The sequence below is a fragment of the Sciurus carolinensis genome, chromosome 7 (genome assembly GCF_902686445.1).
Source record: "Sciurus carolinensis chromosome 7, mSciCar1.2, whole genome shotgun sequence".
Lineage (NCBI taxonomy): Eukaryota > Metazoa > Chordata > Mammalia > Rodentia > Sciuridae > Sciurus > Sciurus carolinensis.
The window spans coordinates 19,633,117-19,656,122 of record NC_062219.1 but is presented as its reverse complement, the minus strand read 5'-3'; the positions used below and the strand labels follow the sequence as shown (position 1 = coordinate 19,656,122).

The 23,006-nt window shown below is 36.5% G+C and overlaps 1 protein-coding gene across 8 annotated transcripts in view; it reads left to right on the top strand.

Moving 5' to 3' along the window:
* Grm1 (glutamate metabotropic receptor 1) overlaps window positions 1-23,006 on the top strand; it is a 405,374-nt gene that overhangs the window by 280,454 nt on the left and 101,914 nt on the right. For all 8 annotated transcript variants that reach the window (XM_047559634.1, XM_047559635.1, XM_047559636.1 and 5 more), the window contains one exon: window positions 16,772-17,007. In XM_047559634.1, the coding sequence (XP_047415590.1) occupies window positions 16,772-17,007 (236 nt within the window). The remainder of the gene's footprint in view (window positions 1-16,771; window positions 17,008-23,006) is intronic.

Sequence of the window (23,006 nt, the reverse complement as noted above, 5' to 3'; positions counted from 1 at the left end):
TTTATCATTCTTTATGACTGAGTAATATTCCATTATATATATCTATATCTATATACATATATATATAGATATATACATATATATATATCAATCACAGTTTCTTTATCCATTCATCAATTGAAGGGCATCTATGTTGGTTCCACAATCTGGCTATTGTGAATTGAGCAGCTATGAACATTGATGTGGCTGCATCTTTGTAGTATGCTGATTTTAAGTCGTTTGGGTATAGGCCAAGGAGTGGGATAGCTGGGTCAAATGGTGGTTCCATTCCAAGTGTTCTAAGGAATCTCCACACTGCTTTCCAGAGTTGCTGCACTAATTTGCAACACTACCAGCAATGTATGAATGTACCTTTTTCCCCACATCCTCACCAACACCTACTGATGCTTGTATTCTTGATAATCGCCATTCTAATTGGGTGAGAGAGAATCTTAGGGTAGTTTTGATTTGCATTTCTCTTATTACTAGAGATGTTGAACATTTTTTCATATGTCTGTTGATTGCTTGTAGATCATCTTCTGTGAAGTGTCTGTTCATTTCCTTAGCCCATTTGTTGATTGGTTATTTGAATTCTTGGGGTAGAGTTTTTTGAGTTCTTTATAGATTCTGGAAATTAGTGCTCTATCTGAAGTATGAGTGGCAAAGATATTCTCCCACTCTGTAGGTTCTCTCTTCTCATTGCTGTTAGATTCCTTTGCTGAGAGAAAGCTTTTTAGTTTGAATCTATCCCAGTTGTTGATTCTTGCTTTTATTTCTTGTGCTATGGGAGTCCTGTTAAGGAAGTCTGATCCTAAGCCGACATCTTGAAGATTTGGACCTACTTTTTCTTCTATAAGATGAAGGGTCTCTGTTCTGATTCCAAGTCCTTGAACCATTCTGAGTTGAGTTTTGTGCAGGTTGAGAGATAGGGGTTTAATTTCATTCTGCTGCATTTGGGTTTCTAATTATCCCAGTACCATTTGTTGAAGAGCCTATCTTTTCTCCTTTGCATATTTTTGGCACCTTTGTCTAGTATGAGAAAATTGTATTTATTTGGGTTTGTGTCCATGCCCTCTATCCTGTACCATTGATCTACCTGTCTATTTTGGTACAAATACCATGCTGTTTTTGTTACTATTGCTTTTAGTATAGTCAAAGTTCTGGTATTGCGATACCCCCTGTTTCACTCTTCCTGCTAAGGATTGCTTTAGCTATTCTGGGTTTCTTATTCTTCCAGATGAATTTCATGATTGGTTGCTCTATTTCTGTAAGGTACGTCATTGGGATTTTAATTGGAATTGCATTGAATCTGTATAGCATTTTTGGTAGTATGGCCATTTTGACAATATTAATTCTGCCTATCCAAGAACATTGGGAGATCTTTCCATCTTCTAAGGTTTTCTTTAATTTCTTTCTTTGGTGTTCTGTAGTTCTCATTGTAGAGGTCTTTCATCTCTTTTGTGAGATTGATTCCCAAGTATTTTATTTTTTTCGATGCTATTGTGAATGGGGTAGTTTTCCTAACTTCTCTTTCTGAAGATTCATCACTTATGTATAAAAATGCATTAGATTTATGAGCATTGATCTTGTATGTAACCTGCTACTTTACTGAATTCACTTATGAGTTCTAAAAGTTTTCTGGTGGAATTTCCTGGTTCCTCCAAATATATAATCATGTCTCAGCAAATAGGGATAGTTTGAGTTCTTCTTTTCTTATTTGTATCCCTTTAATTTCTTTGGTTTGTCTAATTGCTCTGGCTAGAGTTTCAAGGATGATGTTGAATAGAAGTGGTGAAAGAGGGCTCCCTGCCTTGTTCCAGTTTTTGGGGGGAATGCTTTCAGTTTTTCTTCATTTAGAATGACTTTGGCCATGGGCTTACCATAGATGGCCTTTACAATGTTAAGGAATGTTCCCACTATCCCTATTTTTTCTAGTGTTTTAAGCATGAAGGGATGCTTTTTCTGCATCTATCGAAATAATCATGTGATTCTTGACTTTAAGTCTATTGATATGGTGAATTACATTTATTGATTTCCCGATGTTGAACCAACCTTGCGTTCCTGGGATAAAACCCACTTGATCATGGTGCACTATCTTTTTAACATATTTTTGTATGCGATTTGCTAAAATTTTATTGAGAATTTTTGCATCAAGTTTCGTTAGGGATATTGGTCTGAAATTGTCTTTCCTCGATGTCTCTGTCTGGTTTAGGTATCAGGGTGATATTGGCTTCATAGAATGAGTTTGGCAGGGTTCCCTCCTCTTCTATTTCATGGAATACTTTGAGGAGTATTGGAATGGGCTCTTCTTTAAAGGTTTTGTAAAACTCAGCTAAGAACCCATCTGGTTCCAGACCTTTCTTTGTTGGTAGGCTTTTGATGACTTCTTCTATTTCATTACTTGAAATTGATCTATTTAAATTGTGTATGTCCTCCTGGTTCAGTTTAGGTAATTAATATGTTTCTAGAAACCTGTTGATGTCTTCGAGATTTTCTGTTTTGTTGGAGTATAAATTTTCAAAATAGCCTCTACTTATGTTTTGTATTTCAATCGTGTCTATTGTGATAATTCCTTGATCATTCTGAGTTTTAGTAATTTGAGTTTTCTCTCTCCTTCTCTTTGTTAGTGTGGCTAAGGTTTATCAATTTTGTTTATTTTTTCAAAGAACCAACTATTTATTTTGTCAATTTTTTTGATTGTTTCTTTTGTTTCAATTTCATTGATTTCAGCTCTGATTTTAACTATTTCCTGTCTTCTACTACTTTTGGTGTTGCTCTGTTCTTCTTTCTCTAGGGCTTTGAGCTGTAGTGTTAGGTCGTTTATTTGTTGATTTTTTCTTTTATTGAATGTACTCCATGAAATAAATTTTCCTCCAAGTACTGATTTCATAGTGTCTCAGAGATTTTGATATGATGTATCTTTTTTCTCATTTACCTCTAAGAATTTTTTTAGTTTCCTCTTTATGTCTTCTGTTATCTATTCATCATACAATAGCGTATTATTTAATCTCCAGGTGTTGGAGTAGTTTCTGTTTTTTATTCTGTCATTTATTTCTAATTTCAATCCATTATGAACTGATAGAATACAAGGTATTATCTCTATCTTCTTGTATTTGCTAACAGTAGCTTTGTGGCATAATATATGGTCTATTTTAGAGAAGGATCCATGTGCTGCTGAGAAGAAAGTGTATTTGCTCTTTGTTGAATGGTATATTCTATAAATGTCTGTTAAGTCTAAATTATTGATTGTGTTATTGAGATCAATGATTTCCTTGTTCAATTTTTGTTTGGAAGATCTGTCCAGTGGTGACAGAGGTGTGTTAAAATCACCTAGTATTGTGTTGTGGTCTATTTGATTTCTGGAATTGAGAAGGATTTGTTTGATGTACATGGATGAGCCAATGTTCAGGGCGTAGATATTTATGATTGTTATATCTTGCTGATTTATGGTTCCCTTAAGCAGTATGAAATGTCCATCTTTATCCCTTCCGACTAACTTTGGCTTGAAGTCCACATTATCTGATATGAGAATGGATACTTGGCTTTTTTGCTGAGTCCATGTGCATGGTATCTTTTTTCCCATACTTTCACCTTTAGTCTGTGGGTATCTCTTTCTATGAGACGAGTCTCTTAAAGCCAGCATATTGTTGGATCTTTCTTTTTAGTCCAGTCTGCCAATCTGTGTCTTTTGATTGATGAATTCAGGCCATTAACCTTCAGGGTTATTATTGAGATATGATTTGTATTCCCAATCATTTGCCTCATTTTTGTTTTTTGACACAACTTGGTTTCTCCTTTATTTGGCTATTCCTTTAAGGTAGTTCCTCCCTTTGCTGCATCATTGTATTTTATCTCTTCCTCATGGAATATTTTGCTGAGAATGTTCTGTAATGCCGGCTTTCTTTTTGTAAATTCTTTTAGCTTTTGTTTATCATGGAAGGGTTTTATTTCATCATCAAATCTGAAGGTAAGTTTGCTGGGTATAAGTTTCTTGGTTGGTATCTGTTTTCTTTCAGGACTTCAAAAATGTTGTTCCAGGCCCTTCTAGCTTTTAGGGTCTGGGTGGAAAAATCTGCTGATATCCGTATTGGTTTCCCTGTGAATGTAATTTGATTCTTTTCTCTTGCAGTCTTTAAAATTCTGTCATTATTTTGTATACTAGGTATTTTCACTATAATGTGCCTTGGTTGGGTCTATTGTAATTTTGTATATTCAGAGTTCTATAAGCCTCTTGTACTTGATTTTCCATTTCATTCTTCAGATATGGGATATTTTCTGATATTATTTCATTGAATAGATTGTTCATTCCTTTGGTTTGTTTTTCTGTGCCTTCCTTAATCGCAATAATTCTTAAATTTGGCCTTTTCATGATATCTTATAATTCTTGTAGATTCTGTTCATAATTTCTTACCATTTTCTTTGTTTGGTCAACTTTGTTTTCAAGATTAAATATTTTGTCTGAGGTTTTGTCTTCCAGGTGTTCTATCCTACTGGTTATGCTTTCTATGGAGTTTTTAATTTGGTTTATTGTTTCCTTAATTTCAAGGATTTCTCTCTGTTTTTTTTTTTTTTCAGTATCTCTAACTCTTTATTGAAATGATCTTTTGCTTCCTGCATTTGCTCTTTTAACTGTTGAGTGGTGCGATCATTCAAAGCCTGCATTTGCTCTTTCATCTCATCATTTGCTTCTCTAATCATTTTAATTATGTACATTCTGAACTCCCTTTCTGACATTTCTTCTGCCATGCTGTCATTGGATTTTTTTGTTGTAGCATCTAGGTTTGTTTGGGACATTTTTTCCTTGTTTTCTCATATTGCTCAAGTATCTTCCCCTCTAGTAGTGAAACTCTGAGATATTGCAGATTTCCTCTATTGACTAATAGTGTCCCTGTAGATTTCCAATAACTCACCTCATAGCCTTTAGTAGCCTGAAGTCTTGGAGGAACTTGATAATGCAGTGCTCCACAAGGAAGCTGCCCCTCTAGGGTGTTGGCCTTCAGGTGGGGTATATTCCCTGTCAATGGGCAGAGGCGCCTCCACTTGTTGACCAATGGTCAGTCAAAGGGGGTCTAGACTGCAGACTGGGGCATGTCTGGTCTGGGCCTGTGTCTCTGGTTCTACTGCCCTGGTAGGAATGCCTTGCCCAGTGGGGCAGACTCACCTGGTGGGAAAGTTTCGCTGGGCAGCTCTCCTCTGATAAGTTCCCTTTGGTCCAGAACTACCACCTGGACTGGGCAGCCCTCCTCTGCAATCTTCCCAGGGGTCGGAGCTACTGCCTGGGCCAGGGAGCCTCACCCTGGGCCGAAGCCTCTTGCTCTGCAGCCCTCCTCCGAGAAGCTGCCTGCAGTCTGGTCCTGCCGCCTGGGCCTGGGACCCTCACTCTGCATTGAAGCCTCTCGCTGTGCGGCCCTCCTCTGCAATGCTCCCAGTTGACTGGGTTCTCAGCTCCAGCAGGGGAGTCTCACTGGGCCACTCTCTCCATGAAGTTCCCTGCGTTTTGGGACAACTGCTCCATCTGAGGAGCCCGCCCAGTGGGAGAGACTCACCTGGTGGCTCTGAGTTGGTCCCGAGTCTCTCAATACCTCCTCTTCTTGAATTCTGAGTCCTGTCAAAGGTCCTCCAGTCTCTTGTAGGTGTCTCAGGAAGGGAGCCGCCCTTCCGATGATGATGGCCACGCCCTCAGGAATAATTCAAAATGCCTGCACCAGCCTATAAAGAATACATAGACTTTCTCTGTGATGGCGAACAACCAGGTGTTGGGGTCAGGCGGGCTGGCTCGCCCACCAGCTCGCTCCATGATGGCAACCGACCTCGGCGTGGGTGGTTGGGCGGGGTCCCAAAGTTTTATTTTATAAATATAAGTGGATAAAATTTTCTTTATACATCCGTCTGTTACATCCGTCTGACTATTGTGATTTATACTGCTATAAACATGGGCATGCATGCTTTGCTATAGTGTGCTGACTCTAATTCTTTTGGATAAATACTAAAAAATGGAACATCTGGATAATTTGAATTATACAAAAGTTATTTTCTGTGTGTGTATATTCCTTGATTATCAGTATGTTTATGAGATTCATTCATCTTATTGCATATAGAATAGTTTGCTTTCAGTAGTTTGTTGTATTCACTTGTATCACTACAATACCATTTCACTTTTGATAACCATGAGTTAATTATAGTTAGAAACACTAATGTTGTGGACATTATTGTTCATGTGTGATAGTGCACACATATATATACACATTTCTGTTGAGTTTTTAATGAGGAGTATAACTTCTTTGTCATGGTGTACATGTATACAAGGTATGGGATTTTCTCTGTTTTTCTGATATCACTAAAAATTTAATTCACTATCCTTAATGTAATTTTCTGTTAGCATATATATATATATGTATGTTTTGAATTTTGAACAAATATTAAACTCTTTGTAGTGATTTTCTAAATCTTATTTAGATATTCATATGTTTTTCTCCTTAAGTGTGTTATTATGCATTGAAACATTACCAACAAATTATATAACTTGACTGAAATAGAAAAATTTCTAGAAATATAAATTACTAAACCTGACCTATGAATTAATAGAAAATTTGAACGAACCAATAGCAAGAGTTTGACTCAGAAATCAATAACCTCCCAACAAAAAATGACTAGACAGCTTTACTGGTGAATTCCACCAATCAGTACTTTAGAGAATTAATACCAATCCTTCTCAAATTCTTCCAAAGACAGATGAGAAATGAACATTTCCTAAATCATTCTATGAAGCCAGAATTACCATGATACCAAAGCCATAGAAAATAGTATAAGAAAAATAAACTACACAGCAATATTGCTTACATGTGTAGATGTAAAAATCCTCTATAAGATATTAGAAAACGAATTTAACAGTATATCAAAGAGGATTAGACACAATGACTAAGTAGAATTTATCCCAAGAATGTAAGGCAGTTCAATTAGAAAATGAAAGAACATGATATAGCACATTAATAAAATAAAGGAAAAATGTGACATGATTACTGCAGTTTTAACTGAGAAGACCTTGACAAAAGCCAACACCTTTGAATTTTAGAAATACTCAGAAAACTAGTATTAGAAGCAAACTTATTCAACATGATTAAAGGCATTTATGAAAAACTCATGGAAACATTATGTTCAGATAGAAAAGACTTAAAGCTTCTAAGATTAGGAAAAAGAAAATGATGTCAACTTTTATCACTGCATTCTTTGTGGTGCTAAAAGTTTTAGCCAAAGAAATTAGGCAAGAAAAGGAAATTAAAAATACTAATGTAGGGGGAAGGAAACTAAGCAATCTATTTTTATTCACAACTGATATGATGCAGTATATAGAAAACACCAATAACTAAACTATGGAACCAACCTAGGTGCCTGTCAACAGATGAATGGATAAAGAAAAAGTGGTATATATACTTAATGGAATATTATTCAACCTTAAAGAAGAACGAAATGATGGCATTTGCCAGTAAATGGATGGAGCTGGAGTCTATCATGCTAAGCAAAATAAGCCAATCCCCTCAAAAGTAAAGGTCATATGCTTTCTCTAAAATGCAGATGCTAATTCACAATAAGAGGTGGGGGTGGGTAGGAAAGAATAGAGTTACTTTGGATTAGGCAGAATGGGGTAAAGGGAGGGGAGAGAATATTAGGGTAGGAAGGACAGTAGAATGAATCAGATATTGCCCTATATTCATGTATGACTACATGACCAGTGTGATTCTACATTTGTACAACCAGAAGAATGAAAAGTTATACTCCATTTATGTATGTTGTGTCAAAGTGCATTCTACTGTCATATATAACTAATGAGAACAAATAAAAAAAAATGCCAAAGAAACCACAAGAAGCTCACGTATCTAATAAACACATCAAGCAAACTTTTAGTTTTTCATGAAAAAATTATCACACAAAAACTAATTGCGTAACTGTAAATCTGCAATGAACAATCCTCAAATGAAATTTAAAAAACAGTTCCACAAACAAAGCATCCCTCCCTAGAAATAATACTTAAGAATAAATTTAACCAAGGAGGTAAAAGACTAGTACACTGAAAGCTAAAAAAAATTATTTTAAAAAGTAAACAAGGCACAAATAAATGAAAGGGTGTTTAGCCGTCATGGATTGGCACACACAATGGTGTTAATATGGCAATATTATCCAAACCATATCTCTTCTTGATTTGTTAATTGATCTTTTCTAGAACCCTGTGAGCTGCCTCTCTTAAATTTTAATACCTAGGATTTCTCTTTACATTCAACTAATACTATTTCAAATTTCATGGTGACTTTTCTTTAACCTAAATTTACTTAGAAATTTAAGGTTAGTTTTCAAGTGTTAGAAGATGATCATGATAATTTAAAATTCTCAGAATTTATGGGTTCAGAGATGTGGACTTACATATTAATTTTTGAAGTGTGCTGAGACTTCTCTACTAACTAGGCTATATTTTAAATTTTCCAGGTATGCCGTGAAACATATTCACATGTTCTCCTCTTTTGTTGAGTATAAAGTTCTACATATGTTAATTAGTCAAGTATGTTAATTGTGCCAGATTTTTTCTAAATCCATCCTAAATTTTGCCAACTGGACCTCTTAGTATTACACATGATAGACTGCAAAGAGATTCAAACAGGAGGGATAGATCTTTATCAATTACTTTATATCTTGATGTTATTTTCTATATACATTTCAAATTTTATTTCTCTCAAGATACACTGTCTCTCTTCATTCCAAATAATGACCGAAAATTATTGTAGTGTCTGAAGATGAATTGTATCTTACATTAATGTAACAACCCCCCTTTGTTTTGGTTAGTATTTTTGATTCTCTTTCATCATATTTTACTTTTAACTTTTGGTGTGTTCACACTTCAACTGGATCCATTACAAAAGAGATATAGCTATTTATGAATTTTTCTTCTTAACCTTGTAAATTCAGTTGTGATTACTGGTAAACCTGGATTTATTGGTATTTATTTTGTGCTTGTTATTTGTTTTACCTTTTCAATGTTTTCTTTACACTCCTGCCTACTATATTATTTCTTAGGTGTTGATTAATTTCTGAAGAATACTTACACTCTTTTGGCCATTTTTCTGAGAGAAGGATCTTTGATTACTTTCCTTTCAGCTATCCCATATCACTGTGTTTTTGGAATTTTGTATAGCAGTGAGAAATATTTTAAAATCTAGTCAGTATATATCTGGAGGGCCCTATGTGGTAGTATGATACTTATATTCATTGTGAATAATTAAATGAGACTAACCTATACTTAAGTCTGATTTAATAATATACCTGTCATTACTTTGTAGTGACACCATTTAAAACTCATTTTAGCAATTTTGAAATGTTCACTACCATTGACTATAATCACCTTGTTATCCAAGAAATCATTAGAATTTATTCCTCCCTTCTTACTGAACTTTGTATCTTAGTTGAGCATTTTCTCTATTCCATTCTACCTCATGGCCCCTCCAAGTTTGATGAATATTTAGAGTTCCTTAGATTTCAAAAATATCTTAAAATATTGACCTCCAATAATATTTTATTTGAATTTTAGGAGTTTTCAATAATCTTAAGTAGTCTTCATGATAATTTCTTTGTTTATGGCTCTTGTACCATTGTGTTTGTCAGTTTTCCATCACTATAACAAATACCTGAGACAATCAACTTATAAAGAGAAAATGTTTATTCTGGTCCACTCTTTTAGTTTCCATTCATGATTGGTTGGCCCCATTGCTTTGAACTTGTGGTGGCGCTTCACAGCAGGAGCATGTGGTGAAGCAAAGTCACTCATTTTGTGATAGAGATGAGAGAGAGAAGCCTGAGTCTTACAGTGCCCTGGAAGACACACCCCACTTACCTCAAAGCTCCCACCATGCTCCACCATTAAAGGCTTCCCTGGCCCCCAGTAGTGCCATCGGGTGTAGACCTATCCTCTAACACATGAGCCTTGGGGACAGTAGAGATCTATTATGGCAAACACACAGTCTATGTGAATGCAGCATCACACGTGTGCACTGTGACTATTTTCTTTCTACTCTTGTCCTGGGGTGACTTCAGGCCTCCTAGAGCTGGTGGGTACCACTTTCAGCCTTGGTCTGTTGGACTTTGTAGGACCTCAAAGCTGCCAGCTTTATGCTGGGGTCTCAGCTTTAAGTGCCTGACTTTCATATTCATGAAATTATCTTACCCATCACCAGGTGGATGTTGGAAATCATTTTATGTCCTCCAGGGTCTCCCTTAGGCAGCTAAACCCTTATTCCTACTGTTGCCTTCCCTCATGTTTATCATTTGGCTTTGACCTCCCTTGACATTTCTAGCATTGGGGAATTGCTTTTGCTTCTTGATTACATTTAATTCTTTATTTCTAAGCAATTCAACAATTAAGTGAAATCACTGTGTCAACTTAGGTGGCTAAGTTGTGAGAAGTTCAGTCAATGCTTTTTAAAAAGAATTTACTTTTAATAAGCAAATAATTAAGATGAATTAACCAGTCATATAGCTATAAACCCCAAATTGGTAAGAACATTGTTTTCTTCAAATTGCAGGATCTAGAAATTAGAAACTAGAGATCAGGATAACTTGTATTGGTTCTGTTAAGGGAATTCGTTACTGAATTTACTAAACCATTGGAGTCACTTTCAGAAAGTCACAGATTGCTATCCTTGGACCTTTTGTTCAAGTCAGAAAAGTAGATCTGTTTTTCAAAATAACCAGAAGAGATCCTGACAACCTGACTGTCTCCTGGGAATAGAAGGCGGCATTGAAAAGTCAGTCCAGGCACTGTGGACTCGGGTTCACTGCTTGATCCTTTTTTTCCTTTCTTCCTTGGGGTCTTTCCTTCCTTCCCTTCTCAAACAAATGACTGAAGACATAAAGTTATATTCTCTGTATTGCTGAAGAGTATTCCTGTTGCTCGTGTCTCTTAGCTGAGAGTTTCATTTCAGCCACCACCAAGACTCTAATCCAAGAAAGCTCCCAGCCGCACACAACAGCCAGGAATAACCCCACATTCTCACAACTTGGTCCTGGCTCTTTTCATTCTCCTCTTCCACTTTACAAACCTCTTACTTGTTCTTCCTTATGATGCCTACTGTCCCTGTCCCCATGAATACTTATGTGCCCCATTCGTGTGTGACAGTAAGTCATCTGTGGGTGAGAATATATAGAAGTCATATATATTCTCCGTGAAGAATACGTGACATCTTCATCAAAGAACACTTGTCTTTTCTCTTTCACAAAAATGTGCAATGCTCCTGCTTCCAGTGCACTGTCTCCAAGCAGAGACCTCCCCTCAACCCCGAAGTTTCATTTTACCCATAGACCACTAAAAATGGAAGGTAATGGAAATTTTACTGATGAGTTAGAGTCTATTGGGTGAGCTCACTTTTGAGATGAGTGAAGCCAAAGTCGAAAGCTTAAAATTCCAATCAAACCTTGCAGAATTTAAACTCCAAAGTCAGTCAGTTTTGACCTAGTCCTAGTGGAATCCTATAGCCAATGGCTCATTGTAACACAAGATGGTTTTAGGGCTACAGGGAGTTATCTAAGAACATGATTTTAAGTTTTATCTGGAAGACCCTTGAGATATCTTTGTGAGGTGTTGGAACAGAGAGGTGTTCTTAAGGTCATAATGACACAGAAATAGTGTCAGCTAAATGAGGTGTGAGAAAGAGAGCTGTGGCTTACTTCAAGCCCCAGGGTCCTCATTGATTTCTCCAGTTTTGCTTTCAGAAATGCTCGTTAATCTGGGTTATCAAAATGAGATCACCTTCTTTTGAAAATGTCATCTTTATTTACTAACAAAGACTTTCTAACACTGTAAAAATACTTCAAAAATTTGAGGTATCTTAGAAAATATGAAATATACAGGGGAGAGCCAAAAAGCAGATAAGAATCTATAAGAGTCCGTTTTTCATTGCTATTGCAAAATTATCTGAGGCAGGCTAACTTTATAAACAAAAGAGGTCTATTTAGCTCACAATTTTGGAAGTTCAAGTGCGTAGTGCTGGCATTGGCTCAGCTCTGGTGTGAGGCCTTTTGAGGCCGTGTCACATCATGGTAGGAGTGCATGTATGAGACACCAGATACCCAAATTCCTTCTGAGGACACATCTCCCCTTGACATAAGGATTTCCCACTCTTAACGATTCCACATCACTTCTAAGCAGCCCCCGGGGGAACCAAACTCCCAACATAGGAACCCTGAAGACAAACCACATCTAAATAATACAAGTATCTATTCAAACACCATCTGTTGTGATGAATACAAGCAATTTGAGCCTAGATTTCTGCGGCAGTGTTAATGTTCAGCCACAGATGCTTGTTCCTCTCTTAGGGTGTTAGCAGCCTAGACTCCTCCTCTGATCCTCACATGGCTCAGGCTTCATGAAACTCAGATCTCAGCTGAAGTATTATCTTTTCAAAGTTGACCCTATGGTCACTCAATCTAAACTATCCTCGTCTGTGTTCATATCACATGACTCTAAAAATCCTCTACCTCATTCACATTACCATGTGAGAGTTTGTTAAAATGGTCACTTAAATATCTCCTTCCTTCTCATTCCACACATGGATTTACATGCTTGGTAGCTTTTTCACTGGACGGCAGACATTGTGAATTTAACCTTTTTGGTTATTGGATATTTTGTTTCTGAAAATATTCTTGAGCTATTTCTGGAAAGTGGTTAAAATTTATTTTGGTCCTTTTGTTATCTTGATTTATGCTTTCTGCTTTCTGCTTAGGGAGGATCAGGGTAGTATTTAATCTAGGGCTCAGGTTTTCTCCATGACTGTGGCAAGACCATTCTTAGCACCTTAAGTCCCCATGAAACATGAAGCTTTCTGCTCTGGCCATTGGGAGCCCTTACTACTTCCAATATTATAACACTTCCAGGCACTATTCCTTCTAATTCTTTTGGTTGCTTGTTTCCCCAGCCCATGTGCACGGGTTTGCTAATATTAAACTAAGCAGTAATTGAGGGAGATATATTCCAGACTATTCTGTCTTTCTCTCTATAGCTCTGCATTCTCCAGTGTGACCTCTGGCCACCTTGGCTTTGCCAGACTTGCAGCTCAACTCAGCAAATCCATTGGGTTGTTCCTGAGTTCCTTCCTACCTTCTTGCATCATGGTTTAGAAATTGCCAGGGAATAACCTCAAAAACTGTAGGGCTCATCTCATTTATTTCTCAATGAGTGAATAAATTATTCTGATAAATGAATAAAACCTGTTCAAATTATTACTGAAAATGTGGGACACCTCCATGAAATTTCTCACAAATGACATCACCTGATGTAAATAACATGATGCTGCTACGGTTTTTTAACCTTTATGAATATGGTTCACATTGAAAATTATAGAATATTATGCTAGTTTACATGTGTTCTCCAAGATACTGCTTTATGCTTTTCTTCTTTTCCTGATTATATGGTTATCTCTGGAATAGTCTTAAATAATTGAGAGATTTTAAATTAAAATAATTTTATCAATTTAAAATCATTGTCATACATAATTCCTTGACCTCATACTACTTTAAATAAAAATTGTTTTAATATATTGATCCTAATTATTTCAGGTGACTAGAAATAGAGCTTTCTAAAATGTTTTTGCACCTTTTAAAAAAAATCAATACTCTTGAATTTCTATTTTTTTGCTAATTAAATGATTTTAACTGATATTCTGCAAAAATAGTATGCATTCTGTCAAATTGTAACTGATAGAAGTAAACATAAGGGCTGGGGAGATAGCTCAGTTGGTAGAGTGCTTACCTTGAGAGCACGAGGCCCTGGGTTCAATCCCCAGTACCGCAAAAAAAAAAAAAAAAAAATTTCAGAAGTAAACATAGTATTTTCCTTTTATTGACATTAGAATTTATTTGTAGGAGAAATCACATTCAAGTTTGGGATGAGAAACTTTATAGGGCAGAGAACAAAGATCTGGTTGGAAGAGAAGAACAAATTTTTAAAGAATTGTATAAATATGTTGATGCAGGGGTCAGAAATAAGGATTCTTGTGTACGAGTGAGAAATACTTAAAACATGTAGCTTTCTGTTAGATAGTCGCCCTGTTCCTCCACAATATGCAGCTTTATTTCTAGATGCCAGCTAGGAAAAGGAACAGAGTGGCAGACGCTGCCAGAGGCTGTGGATATGCTTCAGAGTCCAGCACTGAGGCTGCGTCACCGCCCAGCACAGCAGCATTTATAATCAACCTTCTGGGGGGCGACCTGTAGGTCCTCTAAGGTCAAGCACAGTTCATGCCACCACCACCATCTAAGGAAGATCCCAGACAAAGAACCAGGGGAGATGGTGACTCTGTGTTTTAAAGTGCATTTTACAGATAATTCACCAAAATATACTCACCCCAAACCCAAGACAACTCAACAGCAAAAGTCCTTTAAAATTTTCCATAAGTGCATTTGACAAGTGAGACAGGGATAAAACAATTTCAAAGCATGAAAATGGAAGGCTGCTTTATGGATGTTTTTCAGCAGCTCTTTCCTTACACCTTACCTGTGGTATATTTAAGAACACATACAAAACTTCAGCAGGTTCTTTAAAAGATATTCACCAGATAGTCCTACGTGAATAATTTATCTATCACACCCTGGTTCTCCCTGATTCTTATGACCTCTTGAATTTAGCACGAACTGTAAATTCTGGAAGGGGAGTTATCTTCAGTGAGGGTGATGGACTTTGATGAATAATGAAGGGGATTTGGGGCTCCAACTCAGTAAGCCACAGGACTTCAACTGGTCTGCATTCACAGGCAAAGCTTTCTTTCTCCCAAGACATGCCCTTCTGTGTTGGTGGGTCCAAAGGGAGGAGGTCATACTTTTCTCTGCTTCTAGCATTGACAAATGATATTTGACTTTATAGAACGGAGCATGACTCAGAAAAGTGCAGATACATCATAGGAAGTTCATTTCATATATTTTTCAAAATTGTGAGATTGCAAGTTCCTTGTACAGACTGTAAACAAATCTCTCATAATATTAAACCTTGGAGAGAAACACTTCAAACCTAACCTTTATGTCAAAAAATAATTCTTTTCTTCAAGTTATAAGTCATTTTGATGTCAAATACTTACTCTGAGGCAGAATTTCTTAAAAGGCTAACTGGTTATATTTTTACCCTTCTTTTGAACATGACATGAACTATATGGTTCAAGTCTCCATATCACTGTAGAAGTGGTTAAGATATAAATATCAATAAATGTAAATATAAATAATTAAACAAGGTTAAGCCTGTCTCAGTTGATTGAGCAAATAGTTGGAGTCAATCTTTCTGATCAGTTTGGCTATCATTTTAGTGATCGTAAGCAGAGGACCCACTTGAACTATACTCAGGTCCCTTTCCACGAAGAAGAGAGCTGAGAGCCTTAGATGAAGAACAAGCTTTACAAACTTCAAGGACTTCCCATGGTCCTCAGGCTGATTGTGTCCAGGCTGGGATTTATGTGTCCACCCCCATCTCATTCCACATTTCTTTGCTCAAGCTCTACTGACTACTTCTAAACCCCTTAAATGTCCTGTGCTCTTTTTTCTGTGTTAATCTACCAGGAAGCTTGATGCCAGTCCTTCTTCTTCTCTGTACCTGAGCTCTGCTGACTCCTTTAAATCTCAGATCAGACATCACCTTCTTCAGGAATCTATCACCCCCGACATACATCTTCTACAACCCTTGACCCGTTGGAAGTATAACTTTTGTGTAGTTTGTGGGAAAGAATCTAGGGAGGAATTGTGCCAATTAGCTCAGTTAGGGAGAAAACAGTTATCCCAGCTCAGCTCAGGTAACAAGTTGTGAGTTATGGTCAGTCAAACCAGTTCCCTGCTCCATGAGAAGCAAATAGGACACTCTAACAAAGCCAATGGGTTATGGCCAATGGGTTATGTTCTACTACCTATTACATATTGTAATAATCTTGAATAAAATCACATTTGCCTATTCAGTTCTGTGTAGTACAATTTTACTTTGATGTCCTCTTATGACTGGCTCACATATAAACCTGAATTAAACTGGGGCTACATAACCCACGGTAGATGTTAATGTTTTAGAAGGAGACCATATTTAAAAAATTCTAACCCACTGAATCAAATATCAATGAGCCTCCATTCAGTAAGAAGATGGATTCTTTTTATATTTGGGAATGAGATTGTTTTCCATTAAAGCTATTATTTTGAGATAGCATTAGGGGAAAAAAATCTGGTCACTTCTCTGGCAGACAAGTTTGAAAAATGTCCCAGGAACATTGGCATGTTTCAGAGCTAAATCAGTTTTCTACCCTATGTAATACAGTTCACATAATGGTCTTGAACCGAATATTGAAATCTTGCTGAGCTCTTACTGTACAGATCCTGAGCGCCTATGTTTTATTTTCCCCTGGTCTGGACAGTGGCTCTGTGATTTAGTGGTAAGTAGTACTGGACATGGAAGCCAGATTGCCTGGATCCAGGAAGACCTCAGCTAGTTGCTGAATATCTTCCATCTCAATAGAATGAAGAGCCCAAAATCTGATGACTAGTGAATTCTCAAGGAACTTTTGCTGTTGTAATTGTTTCTACCATCATCTTCATCATAACTTCAGTACTGTGAAGAAAAAATTAATAGGACAGTTTATTTTTACACCTTTCTACCAAAAAGAGAATCATTGATGGGCAGTAATGCTGGCTTAAAATAGACTTTAGCCTTTTATGGATTGCTTCATTCATACATAACTCTATTTGTGAGACGTTTGTCTTTCTCTCTCCCCACCCCAATCCCTGCATTTTTTAGTGATGGATGGGCAGACAGAGATGAAGTCATCGAAGGTTATGAGGTGGAAGCCAACGGGGGAATCACAATAAAGCTGCAGTCTCCAGAGGTCAGGTCATTTGATGATTATTTCCTGAAACTGAGGCTGGACACTAATACAAGGAATCCTTGGTTCCCTGAGTTCTGGCAACATCGGTTCCAGTGCCGCCTACCGGGACACCTTCTGGAAAACCCCAACTTTAAAAGAATCTGCACAGGTAACTTGTGTTCACAAAATAATAATACAGAGCTTTGGTCATCTCCTGCAGTTCCAGTACAGGCTGTGGAATGAGAATAGAAAGTGCTGGTGTTGGAGATCCATAGACAAAAGTGCTATCAACTGTATAAAATAGCTAGAACCACTAAGCTTGTGTATCCCCCAAGAACCCCTGTTCCTGTATTCTGGGAAGACTGCTTTGATCTATCAGAGAGCAAGTGATAAGAAAAGTTAGCCTAAGAAAATGAAAATCTAACTGAGAAATCAGATATCTAGTATTCGAGCCGGAGAGAAGATTTTATTGCATGTGTACTTAGGAGATACTAGCCACAGAGATCAGGGAGCAACACTGGTTTGGTCCTTTCTTCTCTGTGTGACTTGCTTTACTATCCATATCATCATCTATACCACCAACATAGTGTTTATGGACGTAGGTGCAGGAAATTGTAGTTTCATCTGTCCACCAGAATGATGGTTCCTGATTGAACAGGTATTTCCCAGGCACCGCTCACTTATGCCACGCCAGGAAAGAGCAGCACATTATTCCAAGGTGTACAGGGGCTTGGCGAACTCTGCAGGATGCTGCTTTTCCACAGAAATACCTTAGCCCAGACTTCTTAACACTTAACTTTTATAAGCATTATCTTTACTGCATAAGGACATACATTGCTGTCCCTGTCCCTTTTCACTACTGTCTGTGCAATAGACATGGATGTCTATGGGCTGTCATAGTGCCATTCAAAGCCAGTCATCCATACTGGGTTGGTAGCATAGCATGATGATCTACCACTGATGATGGGTAGTGAAGCCTACCCATGACCTTATTTGTCCAGCACAACAGAGATGTGACATTTATTTCCTGTCTCAGCTGAGCAGATAATATTTAGAAACGTCAGGAATCCATTTGTTCATACCTCATCTCATAATAGAACACCATATACAGAAGGAAAAGGGACAGAGATGGGAATAATCAGTGACTCTGGACCAATAAGAAATTATTGTCTCTTTGGGTAAATTCAAACAGATCACATCCCACTCATGAAATAGATATATAACAAGAGACAAGGGGTTTGTACAAAACAGGGTAAGTATAATACTAATTACATAAACTGTTTCTATATTCAATAATGTTTACCTTTTGATGTTAGAAAATTCTTTAGAATAGCTATATATGTAAATGCATCAATATTTATCAGACTTCATGAAGTTTGATCAAGGTCTCTGGGAAATTTCCTGATGTGAATCTATTTTCAATAAAGGTTTTTAGACAATACTCAGGTGGCTTCCCAAAACATAATCCAACTCAGAGGCAGGAAGAAGGGAAGATTGGTGCTAAACCTCCAACCTATCTTTGCCAAGTATGCATTTCTATCCCTTCTCCTTTCTCTGACTAGATCCACAGAAGCTAAGAATTCCAATGGACCAAGAAAAAATAAAAGCATCTAGGATAGTCTCCTTATCAGCAAAATTTAAGATGTTGAGGATGGCTAGGGCAATAGTTACCCTTGGTGCATATAGTTATTGGTAACAATGGAATGAGAACCCACGTCTCCTGTATAGCCTGTGTGAGGCATTGTTCTCTAATTGCTTCCTAAGAAATGTTTTCTTTTTAGTATCTGTGCAGAGAGAGCTCTTGTGTCCCTCATAGAAATCTGTACAATATTAGTCTCTGGAAGCTCAATCAATTCTTGGTTAGTTAATTATCAGTTAATTTATATCACCTTATACATGTAGGGAGTTTTTTTTTTTGTTTTGTTTTGTTTTGTTAAGAAAAGTTAAGGACCATTATTTTGCAGACCAGACAGATTTCTTTCATTCAACATTAAACAAATATTTAGTTTACTATGTGTCAGGCTTTATCCTAGGACCTTACAATGCAGTGCAGGAAAATAGACAATAAACAACAACAGAAATAATTTAAGTGAAGTAGATACTCATTTACTTGATCATAAGAACTATGGAGAAAATAAGGCATGGGATTAGGGAGCAATGGGATGGAAGGATTACAACTTTAAAAAGCATGAACAGAGAAAGCCTCACTCAGAAAATGGTTTAAACCTGCAGGAGATGAAAGGATGAGTCATCATAGCATTAGGGAAGGGTTTCCCAAGCAGAGGGAACAGCATATGAAAAGAGGACCAACATGTCTGGTTTAGTAGAACAGTTAAGAGATCAGGTTGCTGGAGCCAGGGAATACAGAAGTGTTGACAGGAGGAGGAGGCACCCTGGTCGGGGAGTAGTGAGGAGGTCCCTGTGATAATGAAAGTGACGTGGGGGATTACATCAGAGTAGTAGCAAGAAGATGGAGACAGGCATTCAATGCTGAGTTTATTTTGAATAAGAGCTGAGGGGATTTGCTGGCAGAATTGTTAAGAATGACTGACCTGAGCAACTGGAGAGTTGACATCCTCCTTGAGACTTCAACACTTAGGGAAGAGCAGGCTGGGGGAAGAACAAGAGGTTGGTTTTGGGCAAGTTAATTTCGAGATCGTTTGGTGCTCTATGTCACTGTGCTATTGCATTTTATGAGTAAAAATCAGTACACTACATGGTAAAGGTGCTTGGATGTCTTTATGTAAGGAGTTTTAGGAAATGTTTTATGACCTGAGCTGCTCTCATAACAAAAATTAGAACTCTGCAGCCATGTACACTAATATTTTGGGTTTTCAATTGTCACAGCACATGTAAATGTCAAGGTTGAAGCTGGAGTTTGGTTAACATTCACAGCAGGAATTAACAACTTGCAAACTCATGAATTGTTCTTACATCATGCTTGAATCTCATAGCTATTTTTAAGAGCAATTGCAACGTTTCATAAACATGTTTATGTTTGCATTTCATTCTGGTGTCAAGTTTAAAAAATGTTTCCCTGTGTTCTTAGTTCAAAGGAAGGCAGAAGTCTTATTTAACTTTCTATTTGGAATGAATTCACAAAACATATTGATTTTTTTTCTGCTGCAGAAATTCTAAAATTTTTTCTTTGGCAGTTTTATCTGTATTATCTGTGTGTATTCATTCATGTAAACTTACACTGCTTTTCAGCTTTAACCTCTGTGTTTCTGTGAAATTGGCTTCCATATTGTTGATAAACTACATGAAATTTCACTTCCTATATTTTTCTTATTCAGTTGGAATTCTTGCATAGCAAATGAATCCCATAGTCTTGTGATGGATATGCAGGCACATTTAGGACAATTAGTGAAAGGAAGTGAAATTAATCTTTCAGAGTATCCACTGCTACTGTGTCTGTCATTCATTTTTACACTTCTGGTGTTTTGGAAAGTTTTGATATTCCTGTTAGTTTCCATAGAAACCTTTGTTGAGCTTAATCTCAGATGTCACTATTTAAATAAAGAGTTTACATGCCAGTTTGAATATTAAGAGTCCTGAGTCAAGGCTGAGTAATTTGGGAATCACCGTAGCTAATTAAAAAGTGCTTCATGCAAAGTCCACATCACTGTTTAATTAGTTGAGTTTATCAAGGGATTGGAGATGTGTTGGGAAAGCACTAACTGAAACATCAAAGACTAACTTTGAAAGATGCGATAATTGTGAAGACAGTGAAAAGAGTGAATACAAGCAAATCAGTCACTCCTTCAGTAAGTAATTTGATGCTTAAGGGATTTGTATCATGTTTACAAGGGTGTAAGGCTTATTGTTCCTGATGAGAATCATTACAAAGATTCCTCAGAAGCTGATAGAGTATAATGTTGGGACGCACAAGAACTGGGTCCAACACTTTTCAGTTATGAATTTGTCATATAACTTGAACGTCCTCACTGACTTCTGAGACTCAGTTTTTACAACGTGGTAACAATATCTACCTCACACAAATGCTGTGAGAATTGAATGAAATACTGGCAAGGAATTACTTTGCAAGGAAGTAATACCAGTGAAGTACTTTGCAATCTGTAAGTCAGTCATCCCTTGGTATCTATGACATTTGTTATGGGGCACTCAGATATCCAATTTCAAGGTTGCTCATGTCCCATGTATAAAGTGGAATACTATTTGTATATAACATACACACATCCTCCAGTATACTTTAAATAAAATCTCTAGATTACTTTGAATACTTAATGTAATGCAAATTCTACATAAATAGTTGATATATTACATTGTTTAGAAGATGGTGACTAGGAAAAAATATATGTACACGTTCAGTATAGATAATTAAAAATATGTATTTTCAGTTCACAACCATTTGAATCTGCAAGAGCAAAACCCATGGATGTGGGCAGCCTTCTGCACTTACATAAATGTAAAATATTAGTAACAGAATCATATCTTACTAGAAAGAAAAGTCTAGCATAGATTATCTCATAAAAACTGTGGGTTTTGAAAGTATAAGTTTAACACATAACTACATTAGATGATGTAGAAACTAGAAAACTAAGCATAGAACCCTTAGTTGGTCACCCTTATACAGTAAATGTCCATACTGATATTTACTTGTATTTTCTTTACTTTTAGGTTTTTGTAATTTTTTAAATTTTCAAATTAATACTGCTTATGATGCTCATTTTAGGCAACTTATAAACATAGAAATGCATAAGAAACAAGAAGAGCTTTAAAAATTTTTCTCTTATCTAACCACCATTAGTCACTCTTAAGTTTTTGGTATATTTTCATTTTTCTCTATACAGTTTTAAGTCATATAGTTAATATTTTACATATTGCTTTTTAAAAAGTGAATATTGCTTTTATCTTATAAAGTTATGAATTCCTCTTTGTCATTAAACTCTTTCATTCATAATGACTACATAACATTCTGCATACAGATAAGATACAACTTATTTTTACTTAATTTTTTGGTACTGGGAATTGAATCTGAGGGTGCTCTACTACTGAGATACACCCCTAGACCTTTATATTACTTATTTTGAGACAGGTAAGCTCTTTAGGGCTCACTAAGTTCCTGGGCTGGTCTCAAACTTGTGATCCTCCTGCCTCAGCCTTTTGAGTCACTGGGATTACAAGCATGTGCCAGTATATCCATCGAGATAACAATTTATTTAACCATTTCATTCTTCCTATACATTTGGTTGTTTTGAGTTCTTCACAAATTTTAAAAAAAGGTGCTTTGGCATGTGGTAAAAATTTTTCCTTTCTAAACCTTTCTTTTTCATTTTATGTAATTTTCTTAAGTTATATTTCCAGAAGTCATATTAAGTTACCAGAAGTTCAATCAAAGATATAAACATTTCTAAGACTTTTGAAAATAAAGAGTTCCAAAAGGCAACTCCTACTAGCACTGCATGAAACTCTGCATTTTTTCCATTTGTTTGCATAGTTGTAATGATAGTGTGCATGTAATTCTATCTTATTTTTTCCTTAGGATTATACTTCACATATTTTTGAAGTTGCTGCATGGCTTTACAACCACAATTTTAATACTCTTACAATGTTCTATCCAATGAAAAACTATAATTACTTAGCAATTCTCATATTGTTGATAAAGCATTTAGGACACTTCCGATTTTCCTTATTAAGAAACAACAAATATGGCATGGTTTTCATGGTTGTTGGTACTATTTTGAGATTGTTCCCTTTTAATATATTCCTAAATATGTAATTATTGGTCTAAGAGCATTATAAGTTTGGGTTTCCTTAAAAAGCACGTATTGCAATTGTCTTGTACTATGGCGATGTTAATTTTTGCTGTGGCTAGTATATATTAACTATATAAGTTTGTTGGGTTCACTATGTCCTTACCAGCTATTTTTCACAACCTACTGAATTTGCAACCAAATTTTGTTTTCTATCCTTATGCTTTGTACCAACTGGAAGCAGATGGGCACAATGCTTTTTACAGCTAGCATATTGTATTTGGTCATTGTCCAAGACATAATGAAAGGATTTGACTGATGTATGTAATGCTCACCAACAGCTCATGACTAGTTAGATAGTCTGGCACTGTGGTGGGAATGTCCCCTCTAAAATTCATGTTGAAATTTAATTGCTCTTGTGATGGTATTAGGAGATTGGACTTATAAGAGG